At 49.4% G+C, this 18,602-nt stretch overlaps 1 protein-coding gene across 2 annotated transcripts in view; it reads left to right on the top strand.

The window, feature by feature from the left end:
* znf423 (zinc finger protein 423) overlaps positions 1-18,602 on the top strand; it is a 135,351-nt gene that overhangs the window by 58,747 nt on the left and 58,002 nt on the right. For both annotated transcript variants that reach the window (XM_005945069.2, XM_005945070.2), the window contains exons 4-17: positions 10,868-11,045; positions 11,471-11,595; positions 11,818-11,899; positions 11,976-12,051; positions 12,156-12,436; positions 12,521-12,804; positions 12,883-13,263; positions 14,289-14,470; positions 14,821-15,360; positions 15,468-15,618; positions 15,744-16,301; positions 16,395-16,579; positions 17,102-17,523; positions 17,866-18,073. In XM_005945069.2, coding sequence (XP_005945131.1) covers positions 10,868-11,045; positions 11,471-11,595; positions 11,818-11,899; positions 11,976-12,051; positions 12,156-12,436; positions 12,521-12,804; positions 12,883-13,263; positions 14,289-14,470; positions 14,821-15,360; positions 15,468-15,618; positions 15,744-16,301; positions 16,395-16,579; positions 17,102-17,523; positions 17,866-18,073 — 3,653 coding nt within the window. The remainder of the gene's footprint in view (positions 1-10,867; positions 11,046-11,470; positions 11,596-11,817; positions 11,900-11,975; positions 12,052-12,155; positions 12,437-12,520; positions 12,805-12,882; positions 13,264-14,288; positions 14,471-14,820; positions 15,361-15,467; positions 15,619-15,743; positions 16,302-16,394; positions 16,580-17,101; positions 17,524-17,865; positions 18,074-18,602) is intronic.

Genomic DNA, 18,602 nt, shown 5'->3' with positions numbered 1-18,602 from the left:
ATACATGGGGCTACACGTCAGGCCACACGACGACCAGGTACGCAGCCACACCAGCATGTTACACACACAGTCATGATTCGCACACACACTACATAGAGATGAGTAAAAGAGCAGTACATAAAGATCACACACAACAAATAAAAACAAATAGAAGAGAAAAATAATTCACACACACACACACACACACACACACACACACACAGTCTAATAGAGTGGTGAGAGCAGAGAAATGGAACTGGCCCTTTGACTGACTGGGCTTCATTGTGCTCTCATGCCTTTCGAGGGGGCCCCTTGTATGCCCACCTCTATCCCAGCCCCTGTATTCCTCCCGCTCCTCCGTGATTCGTCTCCAGCTCCTCACAACCAGCCCGTCCTTTCTCGCTGTCACTCGGCATTCCTTCATTTCTGTGACGGTTGTTTTGTTCGATGCAAACATTTAAACACAGCTGATAAAATTTCATCTGCGTTCAGTTGGTTAGTAAACTCCTTTCCCATCATGCATCAGCCAGCGCCTCCATCCAGCACAAACACCTGTAACAGATTGATCTCCCTGAGCAAACCCTGATGTCGACGTTCTCGCCCCCTCTCACTCCTTTCTCTCACTCTCTCTCGTTTCCACCCCCTCCCCTCTGCAGAGCAGCAAGCTAAAAGCACAAGCATGCCCCAAAAATTAATTTAAACGAACGAATTAAATTAAAAGCAAAGCCTCGGGAGTTTTATTATGTACTAATGTTTGAACCGTTAACTTGGATTGTATTACTAAAATATGCATAATTAAGGGCTGGTGGGGCTTTTATTACGTCAAAAAAGAAGAGAGAAAAAACACATATTTCACTAATGGAACAGATTTAATGGGAAAAACTGAGTATGTGAGATGCAAAAGTGAGTAACAGAGCGGTACTCGGAGCAGTACTGGTACACGGTGGCACACAGCTAAAACTGCAGTGTGTAAATCAGCTCTGATCAGCTGTTTTCAGCATGATTTAGCACATAGAAAAATCAAAGAAATCCCAAGGACGTGTGATTATTACAGCCATATAATCAGTCACATAATTACAGTTACTGGAAACAAAAGAAGGGTGTAGTGCTGGGCGATATGGGAAAAATATTTATCATGATATGAATTATTTTATATCACGATAACGATATATATCACGATATACCACCTGACCTGCAGTCATCTGGAAAGTCCGCAGTCTGTAAACAGCGAGCGCAGCGTCTTCGTTAATGAAGCGGATGGTTACGCTCATGCAGGGCTGCGTATCTCTGCTCGTCCACAGGTCAGCAGCCAAGGCTTAATGCACGACACTGCAAACATCCTGCTCTACTTTGGCCGCCATGCGTCGTATAAGCGAGGCAACTCGACTTTACTGAAGTGCTTACGACCGGGCATAACGTACCTCGGATCAAGGACTTTGACGAGGTCACGAAAGCTGTCCTTCTCAACTACATAAACAGGGCCATGCCTTTACAAATGCAACGCGAGACGGCGCCTGTGATTTGTTTATGGCGCTGGGACGTTTTCTCATAAGGGCCTCGTGTGAAAGGCTGCTGCATCTTCAGCTGGTATAGTTTTTCTTTCCCAACTTGCTCCCGTCGTTCCACAACTTGGTTTAGCTCGGATTTTCTGGATTCTTGAGTATTCTTTTTCCTGGACCTTCTGTAGGTGATAGAAGAGATTTGTTGTGTTGCCATCGGGTGCTGGAATAGTTTTATAGCATAGCTTGCAAATGGGCGTCTTCTGCTCCGTGTTGGTGCTGTTGAACCCAAAATGTAACCAAATCACAGACGTACCCCCTCTTTTCGGTAAAAGTGCTTCTTCTTGGGCTGCCTGTCTCTGCCTGTTGCATGTCCGGGCATGAAACTGCAACCTGTCGCACGTCCATCGTTTTGAGTTACCGTAAAGCATATCGCAAATCCAGGTGCACGTAAAGCAGCACCATGTCGCAAAACCACAAGACGGAGTTTCTTTGCCAAAAATATCTTTTTTTTAGTTTCTCTTGCATAAAGTTAAGAGTATGTATAGTGAGAAGACAACACTAATACATTTGCCACAGGCTATTTAACCCTTTAAGACCTACCATAGAACCAAGTCTGCCAGATTATATTTTTACATGCTGTAGTGCCATTTGTGTGAGCATTTCAAGTTGCTATATATCAATGCAACTGTTATAGCCCAAATTTTAATAATATGTCTGCATTAAGTCCGAAGTAATTACATAAATTGGCAGTGTGTGTGTGTGTGTGTGTGTGTGTGTGTGTGTGTGTGAGGGAGAGGGAGACAGGAAAAGAATGTGTGCTCATGTTTGACTTTGCTGTGCCTGTGTGTCCATGTGCAAATGTTCAGCTGCAGGTCTATAGCTGTGCGTGTGCATGTGTGTGTGTGTGTGTGTGTGTGTGTGTGTGTGTGTGTGTGTGTGGTGCTGTACAATAGTTTGGGTCCCAGAGCGATCTGCTTTTCTGCTGCGGAGACCAACCAGTCAGTGGTCTCCATTGATCTGCACCCCTTCACCACAGACACTCCCACCCACTGTGTGTGTGCGCGCACGTGCGTGTGTGTGTGTGCACATCCCATTTTCTCCTATGAGCAGCCACATGCACGTGTACTTATGTTTTATACCACATGACTCCTCCTTTCACGACCTTCACCTTTGTGATCGCAAAGCTTTTTGTGAAACGATGTTTGTATCTGTTCTTCAAAGTGTTTGCATATCTCAGGGTTTGTGCAGTTTTGTGTGTCTGTGTGTGCGCCAGAAAGTAGAGAGGTGTGTGTGGAAGAGAGCAATTTACCCTCAAAACCCTCCTTCATTCCACAGCCACGCTTGCACGCACACACGCAGCGCGCACACACGCACGCAGCGCGCACACACACACGCAGCGCGCACGCAGCGCGCACGTACGCAGCGCGCACGCAGCGCGCACGCACGCACGCAGCGCGCACGGCTCAGCTTGGCGGATGTAGGTTGTAATTACGGGACCCCCCGGCCTCCGTCTTTCTGTCTTTCCCCGACTTTGCCCTGCTGACCTCTCCCCCCCTTTGATCTGTTTCATGTCACCAATTCACACACACATTTACACACCTCACTCTCTCTCACTCACACACACACTTTCTTTCCCAACACTACCTTCTGTGTGTGCGTGCCTCCGTGTGTGTCTGAGCGCTGCTTTTTGTTGCAGCCAGCGTGTGGTCGTTAATTCACACAGGAGCCTCTTTTCTGGACGTTTGTTCTGAGAGCTTCTTCACCACCGCTCTGAACCTTTATCCTGGCTTCATCCTTTCTGATCTCTGTAAAACCACATCTGCACGTCGAATATAAAGAATGTTGGTACAGTTTGTGTTTGTAGTCTGTTCGTTGTCAGAGAAAAGTTAACTAGTTTAAATATCACATGAATCAATGACTTTTGAGTATTTTAAGGATCAGTCTCTCTGTTGTGTGTCTGCCTCCTGGTGCCCCCCCACCCCCCGTGTCACCTTTTTCCTCCCTTCTGCTCGTCCTCGACCCTCAGCTTGTCGTCTTCTCTTTCTCGAGGGACAGAGAGGTTTAATAGACGAGTAATTATTCTCCAGCACTCGCGCTCTGTTCAGGTGAAACCACAGAGATGAGGCGACCAGCTGTATTTCTGTGTGCGCCCACGTATTCTACACATATCAGAGAGAGGTGGGTCATGTTGGCGACTGCTGTCAGGCCTCATCTACACCAGCTCTGAATGAAACACATGAGATTAGATGTCTTAGGGTGAGAAGCTTGCGTTGCCTCTCTCGGTACCTTTTTATCAGAATCAGAATCAGAATCAGAATACTTTATTGATCCCTGGGGGAAATTATTTTTTGTTACAGTGCTCCATTTTAAACCAACATTAAGACAAGACAGACAATACACTAACTAAGAATAGTACAATATATACATATATATACATACATACATACATACATAAGTCACTCATAAATAAATAGTTGGAAAAGAAACATGTGTAGCTGTAGCAGCAAACAGTGTCTCCCTGTTTGAAGCAGAGATGCTGTAATCATTTGGTCAGAATCACAATCAGGACGTCCGGGTGGGTGAAAACAGTCACATAAAACACGTTGCAGTTAATGTCTGCTCAGTTGTCTTTGTTGTTTTGGTTTGCTCGTCTTTAGTCGTTGGCTGCATGTGTTTGTGCATATTTATGCACATCACTCGGTCGTGTACGTGTCTGTCCCAGTGTGTATTCTCTGTTTCTCCTGCCGTCTGTGCCACTAATCCCTGAGTGTGTCAGTAATGGCAGGTCCAGGTGTTCTGCTCTGCTCTGCTCCTCCCTCGGGGACTCCTCTTCAGTGTGTGTGTGTGTGCGTCTCTCATGGGGGGGTTTAAGAGTTGCGAGTAGGGGGCTGTCCAGGATCCCATTTTCCAGAAGGGGAGTGCTGGGCTGGCAGTACCCGCCTCTCACAGCTTGCTCTCGGGTTTCCCCTGGGCACAAGACCACCCCCCCTCTACTGTTGCCCCCCCGGGACGTCAGGAGCCTCTCTGTCTCTTTATCCCTCATTTTTCCTGCTCTCTCCTCTGATCCCTCACTTGGAAGCCTCAGTTACTTTGCTCTAGATGGAGAGGCTTGTAAACACTGTGTGCATGTGTATTTGTGTTACATATAGAGAGATGAGTGTGTTTGTTTACCTGAGTCTATGTGTGTAACTGTGTTTGAGTTTTCAACGGCAAGCTCCAGCTGCCTGCATCAGTTATTTATAGGTCCCACGTACGCGTAGGCGAATGTGGGAGCCTGTGTGTGTGTGTGTGTGTGTGTGTGTGTGTGTGTGTGTGTGTGTGTGTGTGTGTGTGTGTGTGTGTGTGTGTTGTTGATACATCAGTCACATCCATTTATAGCAGATGCAGTTTGTTTAAAATGATGAATGCACACATGATCCTGTGTGTGGTTCTCACTAAACACTAATTATCCGTTATTATTCACAAGGCAACACTAACAATGCTTTGAAATATAACTTGGCTCCTCGTATAACTGTGTGTATTATTGCAGTTATGTGGGTGTTTCAGTAAATGTCCAAGAGCCTGTGTGTGTGTGTGTGTGTGTGTGTGTGTGTGTGTGTGTGTGTGTGTGTGTGTGACTCAGGTGAATGTGTTTCTAGGTTAGTGAGCGGTCTGCCAGTCCACCAAACCTCATTCTTATAAATAGATGATATGGCCGCCGGCATGCACACAATGGGATCACACCACTCTGTGTGTGTGTGTGTGTCTTCATGAAAACACGTGCATATGTTGTGTATGTGTGCGTTGGCACGGTGTTGTTGTTTGTCTAACACTCTGCCTGACAGCTGGTTCTCATTTCTGAGTGAACAAACAGCAGACGAGATGGACGGAGGGACGAGGAGCTCGCCGCACGGGGAACGCAGCCGCCGACTCTCCCGGTTTAGGTGCCTCGCTCGGCGTTTTCGACTGAGAGTTGATGAAGTAAATATGCAAAGGGAAACGGGGCACGGTGAGATTAAAGGAGAAGGAGTCTGAAGATGGAGAGGATACAAAAAAAGAGGGAAGTGTGGTTAAGAGGAAGCAGATGTGAGACCTCCTCTGCCACATGCTGCGTGGGAGAGACAGACCAGACGTTGCGTGTACCTCTTTATGTACGCGGCTTTTTTCCATCACTTTATTGGCTTCTTGATTGCCATCAAAGACGATGTTTCCAAGCATGCTGTATCTGTGGCGCTGCTGAGCTTGGCGTGGTTGTATCGATGGCAGTAATGTCACAGGTTGTTACTCTGATAGCCCCTAAAATGCGCTCGCATACATTTTGAAAGCTCATTCAGCAGCTGAACCACAGAGCTGAGCGCGTTAATCCTCACATACTTCTTTATGTGCATTTCAGTATTTGTTTGTATGACCCGCACTGACCTTGTCTTAGATTGTTGAGCTGCTCTGTGTGTGTGTGTAATGCACTATTTGATATTTGTGTAGCGTTTTTTATGCTGTATACTCGGGGCAAACTTGTCATCTGCCAGCCCGCTGTCCACCCACCCCCATCCTTAGCCCCCTGCCCCTAACCTTCTGCCCTCAAACACACTTGCACACACACACAAACACACACTGCCCATATGGAGCAGTTGGCGCCCAAAAGTGTCCAAAGCAGCCGGACCCATTCCCAGGGCAGGAGGTGAGGGTCCCCGCTGCCTGCTTAGAGCGTGTGAATGCATGTGTTTCTGTGCGTGTCCATCCATCGTGTTCTCGCGGGCTCGAGCGCCGGACAGACTGCCGCATCGTCCTCTCTGTGTGTCCTCGCTGTAGCTCGTTTGCGTATCCGTTTGTGTGCGTTTTTCCCGACAGACTGCGTCCCGTGTGAGCTGCGAGGACAGCAGCAGAGGACTGTGGGTCCTCGGAGCGTAGGCCAGGGATGCAGCCGGGTCCGCATATGTGTAAACCGCTTCACCAGTTAAACGTGTGTGTGTGTGGGGGGGGGTGCATGCTCATGTTCAAGAGAAAGAGTCAGAAGCTGGTCATGATTTTATCTGCGGTACTCGCTGGTTATGAAAATAAGACGAAGCATTGTTAGTTTCACTCCAACAATCTGACTGGTCAAAGTAAAAGTCCTACTGTGCAAATCTCGATGCATGGCAACCGGTAAGCTAAGCACAGCTGACTGGTTGCCATGTCAACTCGCATGCTAATCACAGAGCCAGGTAGGGATCTTTCTTCTATTGTCTTGTTTGGCTGTGCCGATTGGCTAGTGCAGCATGTGGGACAAAGCGTCCGATTATTGCTGCACGTTAAGGCTCGTACGTTACTGTCAAGGCACGACTGCGACTCCACGTCCAACATCACAGCCAAACAAAGTAATAAGCAGCCTCCCTCAGTAAATGCGATCAAGCCTGCTTTTTCGGAGCAAAACACACAAATTGTGCAATTTATTAGTGAAATGTAATCGTCGGGTGTATGCTGCGGCCCGTCGAAATGATTTTCAGCATGGGTCTGAGACGATGCTGTTATTTTAAGCTGCAGGATGTTGTTCACGTGAACGAAGGGTGCAGCACGAATGATGACACGTTTCTCATCAAACTTACTTCAGTGTGGGATTTTGAGTCGGGCTTTAATTGTGTTTGTGTGCATATGTGAGATGGTCAGAGCCAGAATGAGTGTGTGCTGGGCTGCCCAGAGTGAGCCAAGGGTGGAAGTTGTTTTTCTGCCCCCTGTGGTGAGTGTGTGTGTGCACGCCTGGGGCAGCCTGGGGCCATCGGAGGGGGCCTAGGGAGCGGATGGAGGCGGGATGAAGAGGGAGAGAGGGATGGAGGGATAAGGTCAGCGGGGGTCTTGTGGGGTAAAGGTGCAGGTCTGGGCTGATGGCCAGCCTCAAAGGTGGAGTGGAGAGTTGGACTGGGAGGAACTGGGCTGTAAGGAAGAGAGGGGGAGAACAAGTCTGTACCTGGGATGCTTGGAATAGCAGCCCTGTCCGACTTTCTCTCATCCACTCATGCAAAATTAGAATTAAAGAGAATATTCGACCATACCAGCTCACTGGTGTCCTTCACTCCAATTTATGCTTTTTTTATTTGAATAATATTTTATTCTGACAGCTAATTGGGAGGTTAACCTAACAGATGACTTTTTTATTCATTGATAATATCACTTCAGTATCTTAGGCAGTTTCAGCTTTCGTAGCAGCCTTGGGACCTGAAAGCCTTTTGCTGCTACCAGCTGAGCGTCTTTGATTCAAACATCAAAGACGTATAAAAGAGCGAAAGCGTGACGTACATGGATTGTATTTCCATTTCAGGCATTTAGCCGACATCGTTATCCGGGGCTAACTAAATGAACCCGAGTTGTTCTTGGCTGTCAGCTCATTGACTCATTTCATCAGTCGCTGCACCGCAGCCACACATGCGATATTTCAGATGTACCTACTGGTTTTTATTTTTAGGGTTTCCAGTAATTATCGGCAGCTCTAATCGTTGCATACGAAGACCTCGACGTCTCCAAAGTTTCTTTTAAATTTAGATTTTGCGGCTTTGATCAGATTTCTCTGTGTGTGTGACAGTTATGACAAACTTGCTGATTTTGGATGGGGGAGGCAGGAACATAAAGTCGATCAGCGTGTGTGTCTCTTCATTACAGCGTTTCACCGAGGCTGCGTCCTCCACACGTTGCCGCGCTGTCTAGCCTATTAGAGAGACACGCGGGGAGTGTGGGTGTGTTGTTTGCATGTGTCTGTTTGTGCGCTCGTCTGTCATTTCAGGTAGACTCGGGCGGTCCGTTAACTTTCTGTCTGCTCTTTTCCATCTTTTAGTGCACACCCATAGGTCCTCTCCTCTCCTCGTTTTCGTCTCCTCTTTCATCCCACCATCTTTTCTCTCTCTTTTGGAGTTCAGAGTCCGTCCATCTGGAACATCCTCCCCCGCCTTCTCTCCCTCGGTCCCGTCCAGGCCGAGACACGGGGGTGAAGGCCAACACCAGTAGGGGAGGAACGGTGGGAGAGATGGAGGGACAGAGGGAGAGATGTCAGTGCTATAATGAGTAACAACATGAAAGGTGACGGAGGGAGGGAGTGGAAGAGAGATGAAGACGGAAGAGGAGAGGGACTGCTGAGGACAGAGGGAGGGAGGAAGAATAGAGGGAATGGATGGGAAAGGAGAAGACTGCAGAGTGAGAGATAAAGCGGAGCGGAGCGGTTGGGGCCCCGTGGTCGCTCCGCTCGTTCGTTTTCATTCGCCAGAGAAGAACAGAGAGGAGGAGGAGGAGACGGGGGCAGGAACAGCGTGTGTCGGCGTCCGCCTGTTTCTCTTATTTTTTCTCCTTCAACACTTTCTCTACTCCCCCCACCCCATCCGTCCTCCTCATCTCGCCTCCTCTCGAGGTTTCTTCTCTAATTTAACTTTTCATTGAAATTTTCTTCGCCCCCCCTCCCCGTCCTCCAGTTTCTCCCAGTTTGCCACGCGGCCTTGTCTTGCCAGGTCCCCTCGTGGCCCACTGACAAAGGCGCCGTTAAAAAGCCGTGTGATCCTCCATTTTAGCGCCAGCCACGCTAGTCAGAGGATTAGGGCTCTTTAATGACGCTAATCTCTCCTCCCCTTCTTTCTCGACACCCCCCCTCAAAAAGTGATTTCACCCTCTTGCTCGAACTAAATCTCCGCGGTGCAATCTCCCCTCCTGTCTCTGTTCAGCCACTTTCCCACCTCAGAAGCGTTACCACTGACTGACTCATACATGCCTTTAATGACCAGCGTGCGTCCACACAGACTTTTCTTTTGAAGGGGTGGCTGAGGGTTATTTACTTCCTTTTTGCCACTTTCTCACACGTCTGTAAGCTTCGGTTTGTTTTTCCAACCACTGAGTGGCGAGCACACACTCACTCCTTTTCTTTATCTCCACCCGAGTCGTGTTTGACAGAGAATGAGTGAGACGGCGTGCGGGAGCTGTGTCAGTAAGCGTTCTGAGTCCTGTGTCCTGTGGAGTGACAGCAGAGCCTTAAATACGGTTGTCTGTTGATGTCCGTGGAGGCTGAACTTCAGTGACACATGAAGAACTTTTTTGTCACAGTAGCAGTTATTGGGGGTTTTGCCCCCCATCATGAGACCGTGAGTTCCACTCAGTCCATTATACTGGTTCTGCTCCATTTGGAGACTCTCCCACTCATGAATCTGTCACACTAAGTAATCCCAGAATCTAAGTCTCACAGAATCCTATTTGCTCATCGCCGTGCCGACATTTACCCCACGGTCGATTCATCACACTGTTTCCACTCCCTCTCAGTGAGACACAATCCACAGCAGAGCCGCCACACACACATTGTAGATGGTCGGTGCGTGTGCGTGCGCATGTGGGTGTGCACATGTGCGTGCGTGCATGTGGGTGCGTGTGCAGGTGTGTGTGCGGGTGTGGGTGTGCACATGTGCGTGTGTGCATGTGCGTGCGTGCATGTGCGTGCGTGCATGTGTGTGTGCTGGGAGAGATTTCTAAAACGATCAAACTTGTGTAACGCACACAGGGCGTCGGGCTGCAGAAATATTGCGCTCGTAGTGAATCTTGGCACAAATGTCTTCTCTGTGATTGGTTGCTGGCCCAGTTGATAAAGCCGTCAGATAAAAGCAAAGACAACAACGTCTCCTTTCCTCTCTGATCTCCTCGCTCCTTTACATTTTTCAGGCAAATGCTAAATAGCCACGCTGTGCTCCGTCGCAGAGCGCACAAAGAGAAACAGAACAATATCAAGCATTATTCAGCCCTCTCTTTTGTCGCCTCAAATCCATTCTGAAGTGTCTATTAAAGGAGTCGTGGCCTTTTTGTCGCCTCTGTGCCAGACTGCACAGGAGGGAGAAAGAAGGAGAGAGAGGGAGGAAAACAGGAAAAGAGCAGTGCATAATCTCCTATGTATGACAGATAAAGGGAGTGAATATCGCCATCTTTCCGCTCTGCTCTCCACATCATCTAATCGCTTTTGCGACGTTTCAATCTGCCAAGGCCCTAATGAAAATATGATGAGGCGGATCTATGGTCCTCGGGGACAGACGGAGGTACGGGGGAGGAGGGAGGCGAGGAGAAGGAGGGAACGAGGGAGAACGAAGGGAGAGAAAATACACTCTGTCCTTATTTCTGGGCTCCTTCGGGGATACGTAGTTCTTGGAGCTTTCTATTTAGATGTTGCTGATGCCCGAGCGGCTCTGGTTCTCTCTCCACCTTCAGTTTCGTTCCATCCTCCTGTTTTCGTCTTTGTATTTGTATGTTTTTACCTTCCGCAGACTTTTTCTCCCCCTTTTGCCTTCCAAGAAAGGTGAAAGTGTTGTTTCCCCGCTGTTTCTGACGGGGTTAGTTTTTACTCGCTGATCTGCAGCTGTGATTTTAAAAAAGGAGGACGCAGTTACTCCTTGTAAACTTTCTGTGTCTCCCTGTCTCAGACGGTGATGATGACCCAGCAGGTTTATCCTGGGTGCCTTCCTCGCCCTCCAGTAAGGATGTGGCATCGCCTTCGCAGATACCCGATGGCTGCTGTGACCTTGGCATGGCCACTGGCGGCGAGGAGGAGGGAGGAGCGGGCCTGCCGTACCCGTGCCAGTTCTGTGACAAGTCCTTCAGGTACCACGTTCAGATGTTTGGCTTCGGAAACGTCTGCAGGTAGTAGAAGGAAACAGTAACACGTTCAGATGCATCTCCATGCTTATGAAAATCAGCGCGCATTCTCAGTATCGCCATGGTAACACACGGACCACTAAGGCAAACAGTAAAGGGAGTGAGGTGAATACGTTTCTCACTCACCTCTCGGGGGACTGAGTCAAGAACCATTTTAAGAACAGCTGTCACGCACACACCGTCATCATCATCATCATCATCCTCTGTATTACCCACTCTGTCCTCGCTAGCGTCCTTTTCCAACCAACGCTTTGTAAAGACGGTTCGTAGATGTCTGATACATCCAGTTACTTTGACACGGTGCTTTTGTTAATTCATTGTAAGTGTTGCTGCAATAACACACAATAAACGTTGTCGCTGGTCTCTCTCAGCCGCCTGAGCTACTTGAAGCGACACGAGCAGATCCACAGCGACAAGCTGCCTTTCAAGTGCACCTTCTGCAGCCGTCTGTTTAAACACAAGCGGAGCCGAGACCGCCACGTCAAGCTCCACACAGGTACGTCCGAACATCTCGCCTGAGACGAGCTGCTGGCCAGCGTTTCAGTTCTCCGGCACGTCTTCTATCCCTGTTTTTAATCCTACATGTCAGGATTGTCTGAGAACTACAAACTATGATGTTTGTGAAGTTGTTATTCGATGAAGCAGAGAGGAAGGAAAACTGTAGGTCTAGTTTCTGCTTTAACATCATCAGTGAAGCTTTTGCCTTTCAATGATTTAGGAGATAAGAAGTACAGCTGTCAGGAGTGTGAGGCTGCTTTCTCTCGCTCTGATCACCTAAAGATCCACCTGAAGACGCACAGGTAACTGCTTCTGAACCTGTCAGCACAATAAAGCGCTCAGAATCGGTGCTGATTCTTGTTTCAATGCCCCGCCCAGCTCCAGCAAACCGTTTAAGTGCAGTGTGTGCAAGCGTGGCTTTTCCTCCACCTCGTCGCTGCAGAGCCACATGCAGGTAAGTGTTACCTGTGGCACTGACCATGAGGTGCACTGCACGACTGCATGCGAGTATTGTTCCTGCACGTGCGTCCTCGCGTCTGAATGTCTGTGACTCCGCAGGCTCACCGTAAGAACAGAGAGCATCTCGCTCTGAGGAGCGAGAGAGATGGAGGTAAGAAGGGAGCGGGAGGAGACGGCGACCTGGAGCAGGACCTGTACATGTGCGATTACTGCGAGGAGACGTTCAGTCAGACCGACGAGCTGGAAAAACACGTCCTGACCAGACACCCCCAGCTGTCGGACCGGGCCGACCTGCAGTGCATCCACTGTCCTGAGATCTTTCTTGACGAGGCTTCGCTCCTCACGCATATTGAAACGCAGCACGCTAACCGCAAACACAAGTACTGCAGAGCTTTACCTCTCAATCTTCTCCGCTCACCACTTTGATAACCATTACTCACCTCTGGCCTTTTCTGTGTCCACAGATGCCCGGTCTGCTCGGAGCAGTTCCCCTCCGTCGAGGACGTGTACTGCCACCTAGACAGCCATCGCCAGCCCGATTCGTCTAATCACAGCGCTGCCAGTCCCGACCCAGCGCTGGGCAGCGTCGCCTCAATGAGCTCAGCCACTCCAGACTCCAGCGCCAGCCTGGAGAGAGGCTCCACCCCCGACTCCACACTAAAGCACAGCCAGGGCAGCGAACGCAGCCGCAGGAGAGGCGGCGATACCGGCGAGGACGTGGGGATAAACCTGGGCCATCAAGGCGGAGGTGCGTTAGCCACTTATCTGCAAAGTAACTGCACAGTTACCAGTTAGTCTCACTAAAGTACCCTTTGTGTCTGTGCAGGCGGGGGAGGATCCTGGGGTAAAGTGACGTACTCTTGCCCTTACTGCTCAAAGAGAGACTTCCACAGTCTGGCAGTGCTGGAGATCCACTTGAAGACCATCCATGCAGATAAGCCGCAACAGAGCCACACGTGTCAGCTCTGCTTGGAAACTCTGCCGACGCTCTACAACCTCAACGAGCACGTGCGCAAAGCTCACCGTGCGAGCGGAGGAACGGTGGGTGCGGCGGCGGCGGCTTTTCCTCTGCTGCAGTTCACCAACGTCACGGCGTTCCACTGCAACTACTGTCCCGACATGTTCGGGGACATCAACTCTCTGCAAGAGCACATCAGGGTTTCCCACTGCCTGCCCGGTGGCATCATGGCAGGATCCACCACACTAGGTGTGTTTAACCCTTTAGAGCCGGTCAGAGCAGCACGCTCTGTTTTGCGTAACTATTTTTAAATCCTGGTAGCACTGCAACCACGTAAGCTAGCGCAATAATTTTTTTTGCATGTGAAACCGGAGGAGTTGTACTTACATCTTATGCCATCAGCTTGTCCTTGGTCACAGTTTCCTTCCACATAAAGCTTTGCAAAAACTGCATAAAAAGCACTTGCAGCAACAAAAACACAATATTCCAGAAACACGCTTTGCCATCCAATCAGCTGTTCATAACACTTCCTACATTGGAATAGACGTCAGCGCGAACTATTGCATGTCCACCATGACCTGCCCGAAACCGGAAGTGACGTCATTCTCACGGAAATGTAGTTTTTTACCATCAGGGCCTCGTGAGCCTGTACTGGTGCTTTTAAAAGTTATGTTTGACTTTATGACTTTCTGTGTCGTTTCTGGGATGCTGAGGACTCATATTGCACTGCTGGAAATAGTTTATTTTGATGCATGTGCTGCTTTTTTATAATATTTATTTTCGTTTTTCCTGCAGTGTATAAAAATTGGTGTATTTCAAAAATAAAACTATGAAGACACTCAAAATAAATTTCCTGTGGTGGGAAACTATTTTGTGCAACTTTTTTGTATTTACAGTTTTGAGGGATAAGCCTCTTAAATTTCTCTAACTAGAAATATATGTTAAAAAACAAAAACGATTTTCAATTTTTTTGTAGTTTTTTGCAATTTATGTAATTACTATGCACTTAATGCAGACATATTATTAAAATCTGGGCTATAATGGTTGTATTGATGTATAGCAACTTTAAATGCTCCCAAAAATGGCTCCACAGCATGTAAACATATAATATAAGCTCTGGCGGACTTGGTTCTATGGGAGGTCTTAAAGGGTTAAGCATGAACTGCATCAGGTCAGCTGTGAGCTGCTTGTCGGTTACATGGTGTTAAGTACAGTGTCATCATTTCCTGTGACTGTTGTTGCTGCAACGATTAAAGTGAGCTTCTCCATCCTAGAAGGGAACCATGCCTTCTTCTGCAACCAGTGCTCAATGGGTTTCCTGACAGAGTCCTCGCTGACGGAGCACATTCAGCAGACACACTGCACCTCCGCAACAGGTGGAGGAAGTGCATCAGGTGGAGCGGTGGCCAAACTCGAGTCTCCCATACTTCAGGCTGGATCTCAGTCCTTCATGGAGGTGAGGAGAAACTGTAAAATCTGTTAAGTGTAACCAGTAAGAAGAAGAAACGCAGCTCGCCCTCCTCGTTGGTTATTCAGTTCCTGTATCGTGTCGTTTGTTAGTCGGACTGAGACTTTTTAACAGTTCACAGTGGAAACACTGAAACATGCTGCTGTTTGACACACTGTTCACACTACAAAGACACTTCGAGTAGCTGTTAGCCAGCGTTTATAACTCATTAACACACTGACGTGATTCTATCTGTGAGCTCGCAGTGGTTGAAATGACTTTTGTCTGTCGCTGTGTGACGACTCGGCGTATTGCATCATAATCTTTAAAAAAAGTAAAGAGTTATTATCCACGCACAGGTTTACTCCTGCCCTTACTGCACCAACTCTCCTATCTTCGGCTCACTCCTCAAGCTCACCAAGCACATAAAGGAGAACCACAAGAACATCCCGCTGGCCAACAACAAGCGGCAAGCCAAAGTCGCAGACCTGAGCCCCGCCTCGTCGGACGTCGAGATCTCCTCCCCGAAACGCCACAGGCTCGGGGGGGACTCCACTCCATCCATGGGGAGCAACGGAGATTATCCCTGCAACCAGTGCGATCTGCGGTTTGCTAGTTTTGAGGGTTTCCAGGCCCACCTCAAGTCGCACCTGGAGATGTTGCTGAGGCGCCAGTCCTGCCCCCAGTGCAACAAGGAGGACTTTGAGTCACAGGAGGCGTTGCTCCAACACCTGACGGTACACTACACCACCACGTCCACCCAGTATGTGTGCGAGAGCTGCGACAAACAGTTCTCGTCGGTGGACGACCTGCAGAAACACCTGCTCGACATGCACACGTTTGTCTTGTACCACTGCACTCTCTGCCAGGAGGTCTTTGACTCCAAGGTGTCTATACAGGTAAACGACACGTGGCTCGTTGTTGAGTGTGACCTTTTGCAGACACGAATCCCGAAAGATGCAAAGTTTATCTGCTCAAGAGTTTGTTTCTCTGGCCTCACATCCAGGTGCATTTGGCAGTGAAGCACAGCAACGAGAAGAAGCTGTTTCGCTGCACAGCTTGTGCCTGGGACTTTAGGAAGGAGACGGATCTTCAGCTGCACGTTAAACATAACCATCTGGGCCAAAGGTCGGGCCTCCCGGGAGGTCTCGGTGCAGGTACTGTCCAGCTGTGCCGCGTTACGTTTAACAAATACACGATTACGATGTGAAAAGAATGTCTGATATTTCCCGTTCCTGTGCCACGGATTCATCTTCACGATAACTTGATCTTTGACTGACAGGACTCAAGCCCCGGAAGTGCATCTTCTGCGGGGAGAGCTTTGGAACAGAAGTGGAGCTCCAGTGTCACATCACCACGCACAGCAAGAAGTTCACGTGCCGCTTCTGCGGCAAAGCTTTCCACGCCATCTCACTGCTGGAGAGACACCTGAGAGAAAAGCACTGCGTCTTCGATGGCAGCAACATCACCGGCAATGGAGGCGGCACCGGGAGCAGCGGGAGCCAGAACGGGACGCCTAACGGTTTGGCGCAGACCTCCAAGCGAGGAGGAGGAGGAAGTGGCAACGGAGGAGCAGGAAGCGTGGAGAGAGCGACGGTTGCAGCTGCCGAGCAAGCCGACTTGCAGAACATGCTGCTGAAGAGCGCAGCGGTGGGAGGAGGGTCGAGCCAGGGGGGAGATGCAGCCAACAGCCACGAGGCGAGCGGAGGAGAGGAGGAGCTGGATAATTCAGAGCCCATGTACGCCTGCGATATCTGCGGCGCTGCCTACACCATGGAGTCCCTGCTGCAGAACCACCGACTGCGTGACCACAACATCCGGCCGGGAGAAGACGACGCCGGTAACGATGCTGTCGTACTCTGTCATCGTCAGGAAGCGAGTCCTCTGTGTTGTTATCGTATTTGTGATTATGCGTCTTAATTTTGTACAACAGGTTCTCGAAAGAAGAAGGCGGACTTCATCAAAGGAAACCACAAGTGCAACGTGTGCTCCCGAACCTTCTTCTCTGAGAACGGGCTTCGTGAGCACGCTCAGACGCACCGCGGCCCCGCCAAACACTACATGTGTCCCATCTGTGGCGAGCGTTTCCCCTCTCTGCTGACCCTCACCGAGCACAAGGTACTTCAGACTTGTGACAAGTACTTTCCACTGAGCAGCAGGTGCAGCGGTGCAGACACGTTTCTGCGTGTGCGACGTTTTTGCCGTTTTCTCTTTCTGCGCCTAGATTTGGATCCTGACTCGTCTTTGGCTGCTTTGAATTTAGAGCTCGATACTCCTCAGAGAGGCGATTTGTTACGCAGCCTTCGTCACTTATCAGTGATGCTGATGTTGAGCTTTTATCAAAGTGACTTCTTCGTCTGAGGTGTTTTGATGTGTCACGGTCAGTGTTGGGCAAGTTACTTTGAAAAAGTAATTCATTACAGTTACTAGTTACTTCTTCAAAAAAGGGTTACTTACAGCTTCTTCTTTGCAGCTGATATAAGATAAACTGAACACAGCTTCAGTTTTCTTGTTAGTAACGGTAACGGCGTTGTAACGATAGGAATGGTGATTAGTTAGGTTACTCGTTACTGAAAAAAGCAACGCCGTGTCTTGTAACTGGTCACGGTCGTGTTAATCGTCTGTGCTCCCTCTCTTCAGGTGACCCACAGTAAAAGCTTGGACACGGGAACCTGTCGAATCTGTAAGATGCCCTTGCAGAGCGAAGAGGAGTTCATAGAGCATTGCCAGATGCACCCCGACCTTCGCAACTCCCTCACCGGCTTCCGCTGCGTCGTCTGCATGCAGACGGTCACCTCCACGCTAGAGCTGAAAATCCACGGCACCTTCCACATGCAGAAGATCTCCTCGGGCGCGGCGCTGGGAGGAGCTGCGGTCGGAGGCGGGAATGGAGGACTAGCTGGAGGAAACGGCTCTGCCTCTTCGTCCCCTAATGGGCAGCTGCAGCAGCACAAGCTGTATAAGTGCGCCTTCTGCCTCAAGGAGTTCAAGAACAAAGGCGAGCTGGTGAAGCTGGATGTCAACGGCCTGCCTTACGGCCTCTGTGCTGGTTGCATGAGCAGGTAGGCAGCAATGCTGTGAACAGGGCTGCAGCATGACTCAGCCCTCTGTGGGAAAGAATAATGACTAAAGTCAAGAATGAATGCCTCTCCGTTTGGAAGCTTTGCCTGGCACAGGGTAACTCGGCACATGTTTATTGGGTGCATTTCTTATGAAAAGTATATGAATATTTGAAATATCTTTCAAAAACCTGCCCAGTTTATTCAGATTTTCTGCTCCAGCTGTCACAAGCTGCACAGATACTTCCTAAAACTACCAAAGTTAGTGAAGAAATCCTTTTTGTTTAGCATCAGTTAGAATCACTGAAATCAGCTAAAACAAATCAAATGCTCAAATCACATCAGGGGCACGAACGGCCAGAGTCCCAGCCAGGGAGGAGCCGTCACGCCCGGGGACGCGGAGAAGGCCGCGGCTGGGCTGAGGTGTCCAGAGTGCGGGGTGAAGTTTGAAAGCCTGGAGGACTTGGAGAACCACGTCCAGACGGATCATCCGGAGATCAGTCCTGAAACCAGCGCAGCAGGAAAGAAGGCCGAGGTTTCACCTGCTCCTAAGGTGAGAAACAGTGAGAGGGCACGTTTCCATAAAAATAACGGTGTCTGCAAAAGAGGAGGAGCCAGCTACGCACAGAAAAGTCAAATGTATAAAAGCTCTTGGTGTGATCCAGCAGAGTGATACAGGCCAGTGTTTCCATTTCCAAGGTTGCAAACGACGCTCCTGAACTCTGTGTGTGCACGAGGTTGTGTATAAGTCTGCAGCTTCCACACGTACGTGGGTGTGTGTCAGCTGAGCCCACTGGGTCCTGCGGCTGGGGCGTGCTGAGGCATTGTGGGAGCTGTTCGCTCTACTTGATATTGACAGTCAGGCTCCCCGGGACCTGCCGCGTGTCTGTGTGTGACTGAGTGTGTGAGAGTGTGTGTGACTGAGTGTGTGAGAGTGTGTGTACTTGCAAGCAAGCACGTGTGTGTTGAGAGACAGTTCCCAGGGACCCTCTGTCTTACCTGCACCTTTGTTTCTGCTTAGTCTAACAGCACAAAGCAGACAAAGTAGGATTTGTGTGTGTGTGTGTGTGTGTGTGTGTGTG

The sequence above is a fragment of the Haplochromis burtoni genome, unplaced genomic scaffold (assembly GCF_018398535.1).
Source record: "Haplochromis burtoni strain Fernald_Lab_line unplaced genomic scaffold, NCSU_Asbu1 Contig_433, whole genome shotgun sequence".
NCBI lineage: Eukaryota > Metazoa > Chordata > Actinopteri > Cichliformes > Cichlidae > Haplochromis > Haplochromis burtoni.
This window is presented reverse-complemented; position numbering and strand designations above follow the sequence as displayed.